At 41.1% G+C, this 17,754-nt stretch overlaps 1 protein-coding gene across 1 annotated transcript in view; it reads right to left on the bottom strand.

The window, feature by feature from the left end:
* Positions 1–3,566, bottom strand: part of LOC126084982 (cytochrome b5) — a 52,923-nt gene extending 49,357 nt beyond the window's left edge. The window contains exon 1 of the mRNA XM_049899817.1: positions 3,315–3,566. Within this exon, the coding sequence (XP_049755774.1) occupies positions 3,315–3,443 (129 nt within the window). The 5' untranslated portion in view covers positions 3,444–3,566. The remainder of the gene's footprint in view (positions 1–3,314) is intronic.
* Between the last annotated feature and the right edge of the window lie 14,188 nt (positions 3,567–17,754).

Raw genomic sequence — 17,754 nt, forward strand, 5'->3', positions numbered from 1 at the left:
TTTCAGTAGAGGTAGGAAGGCCAAAAAAAAAAAAAACCCAAAAACCAACCTTTCATACTTAGGTAAACTAGGGAAAGTAGAATACTCTTTAGTTAACGCTTCATCCTACTTTTGTAGTTAACTGATAGAAAGGGGGCTGGAAAAGGGGGGAGAGAGACAGAGATACTCTAGGCTCATTTCTGTTTTAAAAGTAGGCATGAGATAAAGAGCCCTGACTTAATGAAGTAGTAAAAACATGGGGGACCTAGAAAAAAGTACAACTATCTGGCAGAGCATTCTACTAAAAAACCTCTGAATTAGAGAACATGCATTTATTTCAGACATCACTCAAATGGGCACAGGAAGCCACCCTTGGGGAATCCTAGACCAGCCCTGTAAACCAGAGAGGCCCAGAAAGCAGAACTGGAGGGTGGAAATCCAATGGGCAGGGCACTAGACTAAACCAGAGACTGTCAGAGAGAGAAAAATCAAATGATAAAAATGGCAAATGGAAGAAATGTCCAAAAAAGGTAGATTCCAGATGTGCTAGGAAGGTAGAGCAGAGTCAGTGACACCTCCCATTTTACAAACAGAGCCTCATGCCCTTAAAGTTCTCAACCAGCTCTAAGAGCAGGTGGACAGACAACTTCTAAAGAAAAGCCCTCCAACCCCTTACAATCAACATAGCCAAAACCAACCTCACTGTTTTCTCCTCATTTATGACATCCTACCAGCCATTCCAAATTCAACATGTCAGCCATCTTCCTCTTTGACCTTAGTCTTTGTTGCTCTGTGGTATATAAAAACATCTTGTGAACCAGTCTCCTTTCCATTCCTGCTATCACTGCCCTGTTTAGGTCCTATATACTACTGCCCTGGACAATTCCAAAAAGTCTCAGACCCTTCCTCTCGAGTCCACTCTGTTAACTGTGGAACTACACTCTGCTGCACCTGAGAGTCCACAGCACAGCATCGATGTTGTTACGGTTTCCTCAGATGTAAGTTTCTGAGAACAGAAATGACGTCTCTCCCTCTGGTTCCACAGCTGACTGTGTGAGACAGATACTACAAGAGCTCCAACAGATGCGAGATCATCTGACAAAAAGGGAGGGGGCAACTACCAGAAAGCAGAGATGCCCCCAAACTGAAACCACAGGCATTTTACAGTGAGCATTTTATCAAGTGCCAATTAAGAAAGGAGCCTTGGTGCTGCAGTGGTTAAGAGCTTTGCTGCTAACCAAGAGGTCACAGTTCAAATCCACCAGATGCTTCTTGAAAACCCTATGGGGCAGTCCCACTCTGTCCTATAGCATCGCTATGAGTCAGAATTGGCTTGATGACCAGGGGTTTGGTTAATTAAGAAAAGCTGAGTGCACAGGAAATGCTGTACAAAATCTGATTTATTCATCTCACTATAATATTACTTTTTAGTTATCTAGTTATCAAATGTTAATCAAGCATTTATGACTAGAAAATAAACTCATTTCATTTCAGTTTACTTGAAAGGCATTCTCCCCCAGCTACTTTCAAAGAGGAAGTATCAAAAACTTTTAGGCCGAGAAAGCAAGAATAAAGGAATGTATTTTCAGCTAATTTATCCACTGAATGCGTTGTTTGTATCCCTTCCAGTTTTGTTCAGAAAACTGTTACACAACCGTCTCCCCCTTCTTGCCTCTTTGGAATGAAGTGTCAAAAGTAAATACAACAAATTTGAATAATAAGCTTCTCTTTCTCATCTCCTGAGAAGTTGGCCCTTAAATGTCATGCACAGTACCATTTAGGGCAGTGGTTCTCAACCAGGAGCAATTTTGCACCCAGGGGACATTTGACAACGTCTGGAGACATTATCTGGTTGTCACAAGGTGGGAGGTGCTAGTGACATCTAGTGGGCAGAGGCCAGGGATGCTACTCAACATTCTGTACAGGACAACAACCCACAAGGCAAAGGTTTATCTGGCCCAAAATCCCAAAGTTGAGAAACCCTGTCTTAGGAGTAGGTACAAGGTATGCTGTTGGGATGGTTAAAAAAAAAAAAAAAAAAGCCGAAAAAAGGCAGATATTCCATAGTATAAAATATAACATTCTGGTATAAACATTACTTTTTTTTTTTTTTACAGACACAAATACACAAGGTACACACTGGTACCTTAAAATCCCAAAATTACATATACTATGGGATGGGAGGCAGTAGTAAGTAGACATTTAGAGTCAATTAGGCCTGATGTTATCTTTTAGAGTTGTTATTTCAAGAAACTCTAAAGGCAAATAAGATCTCCGGTTTCATGAGTTTATGGGAAACACACACTGGACAAAATCAGTACAACCAAAGGGGACAGGACAATCTGATTCCCTGCTATGAACCACTTGTCACGAATCAGAACACGTTTATCTTCTGGCACTCCATCAAATAACAAGAACAACTATCATACCAATAAACATCAGCTCCAACTTATCTGAAAATAGTTGCTGCTGCTGTTGCTGTTTTTAACAGTCTCAAAAACAAGTCCCTTCATATAAACTGTGATGCAGGCTAAGATCAGGCCTCTATTTTTGTTTTACTCCCCTCAAACTACGTGAATAATTCCCATCCCTAAACGTTCTCATTAATTGTGGGTGGAAAGAGGTGGTGAATGCTAAGATTTATGATTCAACCTCCCCCCTCCCCACCATCACCAAGTAATAAAACACATCCTGAGGCAGCAAAGACAATTCCTAGAAAAGCGCCTTAGAGTTCACAGCAAAAACCGTAATCTACTGCGAAAGATCTCATCAAACGAATGTTCTCCTTAAAGTTAAGGAAAGTTATTTTACAACCTTCAAAGCTGCTTGAAGATCAAGTCCTGCTCGCAGAATAGTAAGCTCTCTTCCTTTCTCGGCTCCTGCTTCCTCAAAGCCCACACCACATAGCAGATCTCAGCCCAGGAGTCAGAAGTGCCCCTCACCACCAGGTGAATAACAACTCGGTGCGGTGCACACTGACCGCGCTCCTTCCAGGTGCCGGGTGAACGGGTGCGGGGGAAAGCGGCGTGGACGCAGTCAGACCTCCCCGGGCGCTCCGGTTGATCGGCCAGCCCCGGGTCGCCTTAGGAACCCGCTTCTCCAGGTGGAGCCCCCTTGGGTTCAGATCCAGGGGAAGTGCGTAAAGAGAGTCTTTCCACTGCTGCACCACGCTGCTCCCGCTCGAGAGAGGCGGCTCCCATCCCCGCCCTCCCAGACCTGCGCCCCCTAGCTTATCCCGCGCGCCCCCCGCCCGCCCTTGTCCGCGCGCCGGGCTGTGCACCACGTCAGCCGTGAGTCCCCGCGCGCCCGGGCTGTGCGCCCCCGCGTCCACGCACCTCGTTCAGGAACTTGGTCACGTCGTATACTTTGTGGTGCAGGATGATCCAGGTGCTCTTGTTGTGGTTGTGCTCCTTGATCTCGTCTAGGGTATAGTACTTCACAGCCTTGTCCGACGGCTCCGCCATCTCGGAAATGCGAACCCAAGGCTCTGCACGCACCAGCGTCCCAGAAGAACAGACCAACTAAGGAACTCGACCCAGACACCCCGCTCCCTTCTCCGGGATGGGGCTCCACGGCCGCGTAGGGCGGGGCGGGCGGGGCGGCCGGGGCAGAGCACGGGCTGATTGGTCGCACCGCTTACCAGCAGAGGGCGCCCCTCGCCTCCGGCACGCCCCGCCCCGCCCCGTGCGGGCGGATGATTGGCTGCTGGTGGGGGCGGGGCCTAGCGGAGGCTACGCAGCCTCGGGAGGCAGCGGGTGAAAGCGTGCCGGGCGGCTGCAGCTGGAGGGCTGGGCACGGAGGCTCGGCCGCATGCGCGGATTAGCTTGGCGCGGAAGAACAAAGGCGGGGCAGGGCAGCAAGAGCAAAGTGCGTGGTGCCGAAGTTCACCTGGTTATGGCCCACCTCAGCGTCTAACCGCGGTGGCGTGTCCCAACCAAGTTCAACCAGTCGTGCTCCGACCTTACTGTGCAGCAAAAGGAGTTGCACTTCAAGTGCCAAAAAACGGGCACGGTGGGTAAGCTGTTAGCATACACGTAAAACACAAGAGGGCGTCCTGGGCTAAAAATAAGGAGTACATCATAAAACAATTTTATAACTCAAGCTCGATGAAACAAATGTTACCCAAAATAAGCTTTTATAAAGTAAACTTTTACAAACTTAATTCTCCTTATCTGCTTTCCACTCGGGATTTGGATTGCCTAGTTTTCGCAGGGAAATAAAAGAAGAATGTTTGAATTTTTTTTTCCTTAAAAATAAAAAGCTTCCAAGTTATTCCTGTAACTCTGAGATAGCTTCTCCGCTGTTGACCAATTACTAGGCAAACACTTATGTATTAGTTATATATCTTGTTTCAACAGTATATTTTTTAGGGTAAATCATAAACTATCTCCACCATTTCACTTCATTATTAACCGCAGTTGGAACAGTCAGGAAGAGTACCTCCCCAGCCAGGCACTCTCCTCCTCTCCTTACAGGATAAAATATCACACATGAAAAATTACGTATGTTTGGAAAAATGAGGGAAAATTCCAGCCTATGAAGTCATTAGAAAAAAAAAAAAGTGCTATTTATGCAACCTAACACCTCAAGGGATTTGGTTCCTTGGCTTGGAGGTTTAGGGTCATATTTTCATGGGACATCCCAGTTAATTAGCCTAATAACGTTTTTAGTGTTTCTGTTCTATCTTCTAGTTCCTGGTGTAGTGCCTGGGGTCTTAAAAGCTTGCAAGCAGCCATCCAAAGCCCAACAACTGGTCTCTATTTGCAACAGAGAAAGGAGATTTAAGAATAGGATATGGAATGTGCAGCTAATTGCCTCCATGAACAGTTGCCTCCTTTGCCATAAGATCAGAAGAACTGAATGGTGCCCAGCTACCATTACTAAACATTTGATCAAAGATTGCATAGAGGAATCCTGAGCAAAAGGGGGAAAATGTACAAGAGAATTTCAAAAGCTCATGGACTCCAGACTTTCTGGAGCCATAGAGGTTGGATGAATCCCTGAAAGTACTGCCCTGAGATGATCTTGAAACCTTATACCAAAAATATCCCCTGAAGTTTTCTTAAAACCAAACAACAGTTTAGTTTACCAGTAAAAAATGTCTGCCTTGAGCATTATGCTTTAAGAACTATCCATATGGGATCAAACTGACAATAGCAACTGGAAAGATTAGATAGGAAGCTTGAGGGCAGTCTGAGTTTTTGTTCATGGAGGAGGAAAAACTCAAAAGGAGGTAAGAATGGTTGCACAACTCAAAGAATGTACTCAGTGTTACTAAATTATACATGTAGAAACTGTTGACTTGGTATCTGTTTTGCTGTGTATATTCTTAACAACAACAAAACAAATAAAATTTAGGGGGGAAAAAGCCATTAGATACATTGCTATTAAGGCCCTTTACAGCAACAGTAGCTAATTGCAAAAAGAACTGCACAACAGGTTACACATGTATGTCACCCTTCCAGGTGACTCTGCACAATTCTAGCACATATTCGGTGCATGGTGAATGTTAGTTCCCTTTTCTCCCAGCTTACCTCCTCCAGGGGATGAATGGCCGTAGAGAAGAAAACATCTTTTGAAGCATTCCAAATATTTTTTATTTTATATTTTACTTTCTCTCTTTTTCATGTTAAGCATACATTTGCAAGTTTTAACACTAGTTTCAGAGATATTTCTAAGGACCTGGTGACACAGTGCTTAAGAGCTCAGCTGGTAACCGAAAGTTTGGCAGTTCGAATCCACCAGCCACTCCTTAGAGACCCTATGGAGCAGTCCTACTCTTCATCAACGCAACTGAAACAGGTTTAAATAGAGTTAACAAGAAAACAAGGTAAGTTATTTGTACTATAAAACTAACCAGTTGTGGTTCATGCATAATACGTGTTTAATTACACATCAACAAAAACATAATGTAGAAATGATTTATATGAAAGTTCTATACTTTGTAAACATTTTCTTTTTTTTAAATACATAATTTTGGGATTATAGATTCAGAGGAAGTTGCAAAGATAGCAGACAGGTGTAGCCTTCACGGTGTTTGTCCAGTGGTTACATCTTACATAACTGTAGTATAATATCGAAACCAGGAAACTGACATTGTTCCAATGTATGTGTATACTTATGTCATTTTATCACATATGTAGATTTGTGCAACCACTACCGCAATCAAGATACAGAGCTTTCTATCAGCACAGAGAACTCCCTTGTATGCCTCTTTACAGTCACCCCCTTAACCACTATCCCTAACCCCTGGCAACAACTAATCTCTTTTCCATCTCTATAATGTCATTTTGAGGGTGTTGTATAAATGGAATTATGCAGTATGTAACCTTTTGAGATTGACTTTTTTTCCACTTAGCATAATAACCTTGAGATCTTGTTTCCTGTATTGACAGTCTGTTCCTTTTTACTGTTCACTAGTATGAGCCCTGGTAGCACGGTAGTTAAGACCTCAACTGCTAACCAAAAGGCTGACTGTTCAAACCCACCAGCTGCTCCGCAGGAGAAAGATGTGGCAGTCTGCTTCCATAAAAATTTACAGCCTTGCAAACCCTGTGGGGTAGTTCTACTCTGTCATGTAGAGTTGCTATGAGTCAGAATAGACTTGATGGCAATGGGGGTTAGTATCGGTCACCATGAATCGGAATCAACTTGAAGGCAACTAACAACAGTATTCCACGGTATGGATGTACCACAGTTTAACCATTCACTCATCAAGGGACATTGGTTGTTTCCAGTTTTTGGGTTTTACAATAAATCTGCTATAAACCATCATGTACAGGTTTTTGTGTGAACATAGGTTTTCATTTCTCGAGGATAAATACCCTGAAGTGTGATTGCTGGGTCATATGGTAAGTTACATGCTTAGTATTATAAGAAACTGCCAGACAATTTTACATTTTCACCAGCAATGTATGAGAGGTCCAGTTTCTCTACATCCTCACCTGCATTTGGTATTGTCACTATTTTTTTATTTTTATCATCCAGATAGGTGTGCAGGGATATCTTACTGTGATCTTAATTTGGGACATCTTCCCATGTGCTTATGTGCCATCTGTGTATCTTCTTTGGTGAAATGTCTCTTCATGTCTTCTGCCCATTTTTTAATTGAATTTTTTTAATGTAGACTAATGAGAGTTTTTTATATGCTAGATATGAATCCATTGTCAGACACGTGGTTTGCAAATATTTTTTCCCTGTCTGTAGCTTTTCTTTTTTTCCTCTTAACTGTCTTTCACAGAGCAGAAGTTTTAATTTTGATGAGGTTGAATTTATCACTTTTTTTCTTTTATGGACAGTGCTTTTGGTAGCATGTCTAAAAACTTTTCACCAAGTCCTGTGTCTCAAAGATTTTCTTATATGTTATCTTCTAAAGAGTTTTATAGTTTTATGTTTAAATCTATGAAATATTTTGAATTAATTTTTATATAAGGTGTGAAACTTAGGTCAAGGTACCTTTTTTTCCCTATAGATATCCAATTGCTGAAGCAATTTGTTGAAAAGTCTGTTGTTCCTCCATTGAATTGCTTTTGCTCCTTTCTCAAAACTTAGTTGGCTGTACAGGTAGTCCCTGACTTACGATGGGGTTCCATTCCTATGACTTCATCGTAAGTTGATTCTGTTGTGTAAGTCGAGTACCTCATTCTTTTTTCTTTTTAGTTTTCATTATTATTGCCTTCTATTACCATTATCTTTATAAATCTGACTTTATGTGTCTTTGGGGTTTGGAAACATTAGATATAAGATACAGAAATTACATGCTGCAACACTATGTAGTACATATTACTAAAGGATAAGATGTACAAAAAACAATGGATGGTCGTAAATTCGGTTCATCATAATTCAAATGTATTGAAAGTCGGTGATTACCTGTATTTGTACCAGGGCTATTTCTGAGTTCTTTATTCTGGTCCATTGATCTATGTATCTAGCCCTCCACCAATGCCACACAACTGCTTACTGTAGCTATATAATAAATTTTAAGTCCTGAAACCAAGGAGACTGATTCCTCCTACTTTATTCTTTTTTTCCAGAATTGTTTTAGCTATTCTAGTTCCTTTGCCCTTCCATATAAATTTTAGAATAAAGTTTTATTCTTGTCTAGATCTATAAATAAATATTGTTGGGATTTTGATAGGAATTACATTAAACTTGCTATCAATTTGGGGAAAATTGGCATCTTGATTATGTTGACTCATCCAATTCATGAACACAGAGTATCTGTGTATTAGATCTTTTTTGCTTTCTTTTATCAAAATTTTGTAGTTTTCAGCATACAAATCCTAAGCAATTTTGTTAGACTCACACCAAAGTAATCTGTTTTGAGCCATTGTAAATGGTACTGTGTTTTTTCAGTTTCCATGTGTTGACTACTAGTATATAGAAAATCAGTTTTTGTAAGTTTACATTGTATCTGTAACCTTTTGAACTCAGTTTTTTCTAGATTCCTTGGAATTTTATATGTAGACCATTGTATCATCTGCAAATGGAGGTTTTCTTTATTCCGTTCCAATCTGAATGCCTTCAATTTTCTTGCCTTATTGTGCTTGCTAAAACTTCAGGTACTATGTTGAATGGCAGTGGTAAGCATGTACATCCTTGCCTTATTCCCGATCTTCGAAGGAAAATGTTCTGTCTTTTATCATTAAGTATGAATTGGAATCGACTTGACAGCACACAACAACGTGCTGTTAACTGTAGGTTTTTTGTAGGCGTTTTGTCAAATTGAGGAAGTTCTGTATACCTGGTTTCCTGAGAGTTTTTATTATGAATGGGTGTTGAATTTTGTCAGAAGCTTTTTCTGCATCAATTGATATGACTGTGTCATTTTTCTTCTTCAGCCTGTTAATATGGTGGAATACATTCATTTTCAAATATTGAACCAGCTTTACATCCCTGGAATAAACTATTTGTTCACAGCATATAATTCTTTTACATATTGCTAATCCTATCAAAACTGGAGCCCTGGTGGCACAGTGGTTGAGAGCTACGGCTATTAACCAAAAGGTCAACAGTCTGAATCCACCAGCCCCTCCTTGGAAACCCTACAGAACAGTTCTACTCTGTCCTATAGGGCCGCTATCAAGATATATTGATAATTATTGCTATTGGAATGCGATAGCTGGAAACAAGGAGGATTGGTAGTCAAAAAATACCGGCCTTGGAAACTACACTGGAAATCACATGATAGAATTTTGCAAGACCAACGAATTCTTCATTGCATGTACCTTTTTTCAACAACATAAATGGCAACTATACATGTGGACCTCACCAAATAGAATACACAGGAATAAAATTGACTATATCTGTGGAAAGTGACAATGGAAGAGGTCAATATCATCCATCAGAACAAGGCCAGGGCTGACTGTGGAACAAACCATCAATTGCTCATATGCAAGTTGAAGTTGAGGAAAATTAGAACAAGTCCACAAGAACCAAAGTACGACCTTGAGTATAGCCCACCTGAATTTAGAGACCATTTCAAGAACAGACTTGACACATTGAACACTAATGACCAAAAACCGGACAAGTTGTGTGATGACATCAAGGACATCACACATGAAGAAAGCAAGAGGTCATTAAAAAGACAGAAGAGAAAGAAAACACCAAAGCGGGTATCAAAAAAGACTCCAAAAGTTGCTCTTGAACATAGAGTAGCTAAAGCAAAAGAAAGAAATTATGAAGTCAAAGAACTAAACAGAAGATTTCAAAGGGAGGTTCAAGAAGACAAAGTATTATAATGAAATGTGCAAAGACCTGGAGAAAGAAAACCAAAAGGGAAGAACATGCTCAGCATTTCTCAAGCTGAAAGAACTGATGAAAAAATTCAAGCCTCGAGTTGCAATACTCAAGAATTCTAAGGGGAAAATATTAACCAACACAGGAAGCATCAAAAGAAGATGGAAGGAATATACAGAGTCACTATACCAAAAAAACTGGTCAGTGTCCAGCTATTTCAGGAGGTAGTATGTGATCAACAGCCTATGGTACTGAATGAAGAGGTCCACACTGCGCTGAAGGCACTGGCGAAAAACAAGGCTACAGGAATTGATGGAATACCAGTTGAGATGTTTCAACAAATAGATGCAGCATTGGAAACACTCCCTCATCTATGCAAAGAAATTTGGAAGACAGCTACTTGGTCAACCAACTGGAAGAGATACATATTTGTACCCATTCCAAAGAAAGGTGATCCAAAAGAATGTGGAAATTATTGAAAAAAATTTCATATGCATGTGAAAGCAGGACAATGAATAAGGAAGACCAAAGAAGAGTTGACACCTTTGAATTGTGGTGTTGGCGAAGAATATTGAATATACCATGGACTGCCAGAAGAATAAACAAATTTGTCTTGGAAGAAGTGTGGCCGGAATGCTCCTTAGAGGCAAGGATGGCAAGACTGTGTCTTAAATACTTTGGACATGTTGTCAGGAGGGATCAGTCCCTGCAGAAGGACATCATGCTTGGTAGGGTACAGGGTCAGTGGAAAAGAGGAAGACCCTCAATGAGGTGGATTGACACAGTGGCTGCAACAATGAGCTCAAGCATAACAACGATTGTAAGGATGGTGCAGTGTTTTGTTCTGTTGTGCATGGGGTCGCTATGAGTTGGAACCGACTCAATAGCACCTAAAAATAACAACAACATTGTTTAGAATTGGTGTTAATACTTTTTTAAAGGTTTGGTAAAATTTTCCAGTGAAACCAGTGGGCCTAGAAATTTCTTTTTCAGGAGGTTTTTACCTGTGAATTCAATTTCCTTAATAATTAATTAAAAAAAAAAAAAAAACCTTTTCTGTCAAGTCAATTCTTACTCATAGAGACCCTATAGGACAGAGTAGAACTGCCCCACAGGGTTTCAAGGAGCAGTTGATGGATCTGAACTGCCAACTTTTTGGTTAGCAGCCGAGCTCTTAACCACTGCAACACCTGTGCTCCTTAATAGTTATATGACTATTCGAATTATCTGTTTCATATTGGGTGAGTTGTGGCAGTTTGTAGTTTTCAAGGAATTGGTCCATTTCATCTTACTTGTCAAATTTATATGTACAGAGTTGTTGGCAGTGTTTCGTTATTATCCTTTTGATGTTAATAGGGTCTATCAATATCCCCTGCTTAATTCCTGATATTATTAATTTGAAACTTCCCTTTTTTTTCCTTTGTCTGATTTGCTGGAGATTAGTCAATTTTATTGATCTTTTCACAGAACCACCTTTTTGTTTCATTGTTTTTTCTCTATTATACTTCCTTTTTCAATTTCATTGATGCCTGCTGTTATCTTATTATTGCCTTCCTTCTGCTTGCTTTGGATTTTCCTCTTCTTTTTCCAACTTCTTGAGGTCCAGTTTAGAATACTGATCTGAGACTTTTCCTTTTTTCTAATGTATACACTCAGTGCTATGAATTTCCTATTCTTAAAAAAAAAAAAAAAAAAGTAAACGAGATGATGGTATTTCCCTAAAAGCTGTCAGGACTGCTGAATCTCCCCCATGCCTTCTAGCAGAGCAGTCAGTCTCCTGAGTGTGTGACTACGTCTACATCCAATGTAAAGATGGCTTTAGATTTTAGTCCCAGTTCCAAATAACTCCAGAAGTGGATAAAAGCAGAACTCCAGTACCAGCGACCTAGATCCTAACCCTGGTTTTGTGACATCAGATGCACGACTCTGAGCTAGTCAGTTAACTGTTCTAAGTCACTTGCTTATAAAATGCATAAGACAGTGTTGGCATATAGAAAGAAATGAATACATTTTAGCTATCACTATTACTCAACAAGACTTCCTTATTCCAAAACAGGTATGAGAAAGAAATATCTTACCTGGCATGTGCACCAGGGTGAACTAGTAAATCTAGACGAATATAGAGACAAACAAACCTGAGAAATTAAAGGAACACAAATATTTACAACCCTCCTCCTGACTTCCTTACAGCAAAGAAATCTACATAAACACTTAGAAAGCCAATCCTACTCCTAAAGTTCCTCAGGTAAAAATATACCCAATCTTCTCTTCCACTCTAAGACATAAGTAATCAAACAATGTTACATTTCTTATTTCTTTTACAAATTCCATCTACCTCTTGGGCAGAGTACTTCAGCAGCTCTCTCCTGACAATGGGCCAATAGCTATCCCAACCATAAAGGCTGGCTCCCTCAGAAAATGGGCATGGCTTTAGTTCAAATGTCTGCACAGGTCGTTTGCATAGCATCCACGTTTTTCAAATATCATGTTAGAAAATGGTAACTTTTCCATTCTAAATACCTTTGTATCTAGTTTATATACCATACTTAGTTGCTTTATAAACTCCGTATCTATTAGTAGTAATTACCAAATTTCTAAATTGAAAAAACTTATATTCATTTTAATAAAAGGCATTTATGACTTGAAGTTGCTTTTACCCCCACTTATATTTATAAAGAGAGAGTTCCCTGCAGGCAGGAACAGTCTGTCCATCACCTAGCACCATGCCTATCACTCAGCAGGTGCTCAATGAACATTTTTGAATGAATACGGTATCGAAGTTGATACATAAGCACTCGGAAAATCTATACTATAACCATAAGGAGAAATGTAGATTCATTAACCTGTTGCTAACAAGAGTACTAATCAAGTTTTTAAACATTTTCTAGCATTTCTACTAAAGCTGAAGCATTATTTTTTCTTTCCCAGTCTAGAAAACTGGAGGAAAAGAGAGGCAAAAGACAACAGCAGCAAGAAAATAGTTTAAAACAAGTAAGTATGCTATACTCTAGGACCAGTCCAAGGTGCTCATCGCATCGAGATAAGTATACAAGTAATATAAGTAATAGTGAAGGCAGTGGAGTTCCAGCAACCTGGGGAGCGGGGAGGTACAGGTCAGAAATACAGATACCTCCCTCTGTAAAAATATGATCTAGGACCTCTAAGGTTAATTCTAGAAGGAACTAAACTCTAGACACTAGCCTCTGGAGATGCAGCAGCATCCCTGGTGTCCTTTCCCTTGATTTCCTAATTGATTACTGATGTCATTCCTCGCCACCCACCACTACTCTTCTATCCTCATTACTCTGGCAAAATTATGAATAAAAAATTTCTTTGCATTTTTATAACATGGCCAGAATATTCAAATGAACTTAGCTCAAGGATAGCAAAAAAGAATTAAGCACAAAGTACAATGATTCTAGAGCAAAACATAGCTTACTCATCTTTAATTAATAAAGCAGTGATTCTGATTCAATAGTTCTGATTCTCAAATCTCTTCCACTTTGGGGCCTTGTTCTTTCTCACTTCTTTACCAGGAACACTCTTAAGCACTCCTTTGCATCTCTCAACAGTCACATTTGAGTGGACTTCCTGTGTCTTTACCAATATAGCACCTTGCCCTCACATCACTCTCTTCTTAAATGCCTTTATTTTTTTCCATGGCAGAATATGTTATGTGCCATTGAGTTGATTTGGACTCGGAGCAACCCATGTGACAGAACAGAAATGCCCCATAGGGTTTTCAAGACAGTAATCTTTATGGAAGCAGATTGCCAGGCCTGTCTTCCAAGGCACCTCTGGGTGGGTTCCAACCACTAACCTTTTGGCTAGTAGTCAAGTGCTTAACCCTTGCACCACCCAGGGACTCCCCACAAAGGATCGTCCTTGTTGGGTGCTGTCTAATAAATTCCGTCTCATAGCGACCCCATATGACACAGTAAAACTGCCCCACAGGGTTTTCTACCGTTTTTTTTTTTTTTTTTTTTAATCTTCATGGGAGCAGATCACCAGGTCTTTCTCCTGTGGAGCTGCTGGATGGGTTCAAACTGCGACCTTTCTGTTAGCAGCCGACCCCTTAATCATTGCAAGACTAACACAAACTATACTTTTACCTAATCATCTGCTCCCCCTGTCCCCATTAAGATGTAAACTGTAAAAGAGCAGTGACTGGGTGGTGTGGTGTTAACTGTCACGTTCCCAGTACTCATAAGAGTGTTCCAGAGGACTTACCGGAGAGGAAGAGGACCCCCTCTCTGAGCGGAGACCACCGGCTCTTCAGGGGCTGCACACCGCGCGCAGTACCCGTCGGGCCAGGTCTTCCGGCACCCGCGGCTCCCGAGTGGCTGTATTTCACCGATCCAGCTTTCCACTCCCTCGTGGACCACAAGAGCCCCACCCCGGGCTCCACAGACGCCAAGCCCGTCTTCGCTCAGTGAATCACTAGGGCCACTTCGGCCGACAGAAGGCGTTGGCGGGAAAAGCCGACACGTGCCGGGGTGGGGGGGGAAGCGGGCGTGGGCCTGGAATATGGAGCTCGCGCGGGACATGCCGGGAACGTAGGGCGCGCAGGGCTTGCTGGGAACGCGGGGCTCGCAGGGAGAGGCTCCCAGAGGTGCCGAGGAGCACGCTAAGGACGACCTGAGGGGGATGCCTGCGAGCACGGCAAAAGGCTCGTGTACTCGGGAGGCTACGGAGCGGAGGCAAGGACGACTGGGGCCGGGGACGTCTTCTTTAGGGGAGGGGCTGCCGCCCACACCGCCTTCTCCTCAGCACCCGGGAGAAGTGTTGAACGTCTGCACCTCAGGAGAAGCGGGTCTGACGTCAGTGCTTTCATGGTTCTAAAAAATTTTATAAATTGTTTCCCACTGTCATGAAGCACTCGGAGTAGTGAAGAGACAATTGGGGCAGGCCAGGGCCACTCATTGGGCAGACCCGTGAGGACCCCAGGAGATAGGGGCTCGACTTTCTCTGGGAATCTATGTGAAGTAGGGTGGAAGGCGACTGCAGCTTTCGTTCCTCTGTGTGTGAGCTTTGGTTGGAGCGAATTTAGTCTTCTGGACTGGGGGCGGGGGAGAGGAGAAATCATTTCCTTATGGTCTTTAAAGGCTCATGGGTTACAATATTAACAGCATTTTATCAATAATTTACAGGATCACCCTTTAATAAAGGTATTTAAATAAAGGGAGTCCCTGGGTGGTTGAAATGGTTAAGCACTTGGCACCTTGGAAGAAAGGCCTGGCAATCTTCCAAAAGGTCACAACCTTAAAGACACTGTGGAGCAGTTCTTCTCTGACACATGGAGTCCCTATGAGTTGGGAAACCATTCCATGGCAACTAACAACAACAAAGCTAAATAAATACCTTGGATGTGTTTCCACCTAATTCCAGCACCCTATACAGGAAAGTAAGGCCCAGGGAGGGGCAGCCACTTGCTTAAGGACCCAGGGAAGCCATATACGTAGCCGTCCTGACAGCCAACCTTCCCACTGGGCCAGTAGAAATAAAGGAAACGCTGGAAGGTCCTGGGACCTCACTTCACTTCTTAGTTCCCATTGGGTTCATAAACTCTGAGCCCTCACGTGTAGAATTTGCAGGTACTTGTTGTTTGCCCTGCTGGCAATTGCCAAAAAGGTGAATTGAAACTAAACCTGTTGCCATCAAGTAAATTCCAACTCATGTGACCCTACAGGACAGAGTAGAACTGGCCCCAACGGTTTTCAAGGGGTGGCTGGTGGATTCAAACTGCCAGCCCTTTGGTTAACAACCAAGCTCTTAGCCATTATGCCACCAGGGTTCCATACACCCACTAAAAAAAAAAAAAAACCATTGCCATCAAGTTGGTTCTGACTCATAGACCATCACTAGGATGGCTAAATTAAAAAGACTGACATTATCAAGTGCTGGCCAGGACAGAAATGTAGTGGGGCTGTTCTCTGAACATCGTGTTGCTAGTTTATCCATATATATTCTTAAGGCTTTGACCCAGGGTTTGAGCTTTACAATATAGCTCTTACCCTTAGGCAATCTAGGAAAAGAAAACAGACTTTTAAAAAATTTGCAGGATTTGCCAATTATAAATTCAAAAAAATTTTTTTTAAATAATTCTAAATAAATTTTTGCCTGTTTCTGGAGAGAGCAATATCAGTTACATACAGTTTTCTGTTCAGTGAATCTTTGAAGATTGACAAAAGAAGAGGAGGACCACTCAGGAATTTCTTGGTGATCTGGAATTTAGATCACTTCTGTAAGATACTTAGAGCAAAAATGAGATAGAAAGTAACTTTAGTGGAAAATATTTTTTAGAAATAAAAATAAAGGATTATAAACTTTCACCCATGTCTTTGGCCTGTTTTCCTTAAAATGTGCACAGTTGTCCTTCTGGATCCAAGCCACAATTAATGCTTTGATTTATATTCTGCCTAGTTCATCCTTGAGGGCTCTTCAAAAGAAATTCAGATCAAGTAAATTTTAGGCAAAACTGTGAAGTAGACTGTTTTTGTCTTGGGACTTTCTACTTGGTTTTTTTCCTCCCCTTTTCACTCAGTTTTTTTTTGGGCGGGGGGAGGAAGGTTTCATCATAGCAAGCACTTACATAGAGCAGAAAAGCAGAGAAAGGGAGTATTTTTCTTTTGAATAATGTCAGAAATCATTTTGATTAAATCATTAACACCTAGTATAAAGTTGTGTTAGCGATTCCACAAGCACTTTCATCTTTTAAAGGACAAAGTGGTTCTCTAATGATGAAAATTTTAAACTCTGTGGTTCCTGAGTGAGAAACGTGTGGGAGCCAAAGAGCATGCCCAGCATTCCTCAAATGGTACCACAAAGGCACTTGGTCACTCTGACTAGACTTAAGACCAGTCACAATCCAGATTCCTGGGTTAATATGTGATTATCTGGCTTCCTAAAGAGAGAAAATATGTCAATGTTAAAAATTTTAAAGTATTAGTGTCTAAGTTACTTTTCCATAACATAATTGAGCCCCCTACAGAACTTGACCTTAAATACGTTGCTTTACTTTTACCTTCCAATTTGATTTCCTGTAATACAGAATATAAACTTCAAAGAGATGTCCCTGTGAATTATCAACTCTAAAATGTGCCCCAAATAAGAGTTTTAAAGTGGAAAAGGAAAGTAGGTTACAATTTAGAGATCTCAGTGAACATTTTCTTTCATGTAAAATACTATATGCTTCAGCCCTGAAGTGCTTTACAGAGATAGTCTGGAATATTAGGAGACCTTGCTATATGTGCTTTTATGTTTTTGAAAATCATTGTCATAGGAAATATTTTGTGTTCCTGAGAACAAAATGAGACTTAGAAATAACCAGGAACTTTACCAAACCTGTTGCCATCAAATCAATTCCAACTTCTAGAGACCCTACAGGACAGAGTAGAACTGCTCTATAGGGTTTCCAAGGCTATAAATCTTTCCGAAAGCGAACTGCCACATCTTTCTCCTACAGAGACGTTGGTGGGTTCAAACCATCACACACCATTTGGTTAGCAGCCAAGCATCCAGCCACTGTGTTACCAGGGGTCCTTCCCCAGGAACTTCAGGGGGAATTTATTAAATAAACACAATATGGTAGAAACATGTATCTAGTACCTAGAGCAGAGTGGTGTTAGTTACTATCAGGTTGTCTCCAACTCATGGGGACTGGTCTTGTGTCATTGGTATGTTTGAGTCCATTGTTATGGCTATTGTGTCAGTCCATCTCATTGAGGGTTTCCTTTGTTTTAGCTTTTTGATTCCACTTTACCAACAAGTTGTCCTCTAGCAATTGGTCTTTCCTGATGATGTGTCCAAAGTAAGCAAGTCGAAGTCTCGCCATCCTCGCTTCTAAGGAGTATTCTAGTTGTATTTCTTCTAAGACTGATTTGTTTATTCTTTTGTCCATCCTTGGTATATTCAATATTCTTCACCTATACCATAATAATAATAAACAGTAGCTGTTTTTGTATTATTTTTACTCAGATTATTTGTGGTATAGAAGAACTAGTTTAAAATTCTAAGTTGTCATTAGAAAATCTTAAA

The sequence above is a fragment of the Elephas maximus genome, chromosome 11 (genome assembly GCF_024166365.1).
Source record: "Elephas maximus indicus isolate mEleMax1 chromosome 11, mEleMax1 primary haplotype, whole genome shotgun sequence".
Classification (NCBI taxonomy): Eukaryota; Metazoa; Chordata; class Mammalia; order Proboscidea; family Elephantidae; genus Elephas; species Elephas maximus.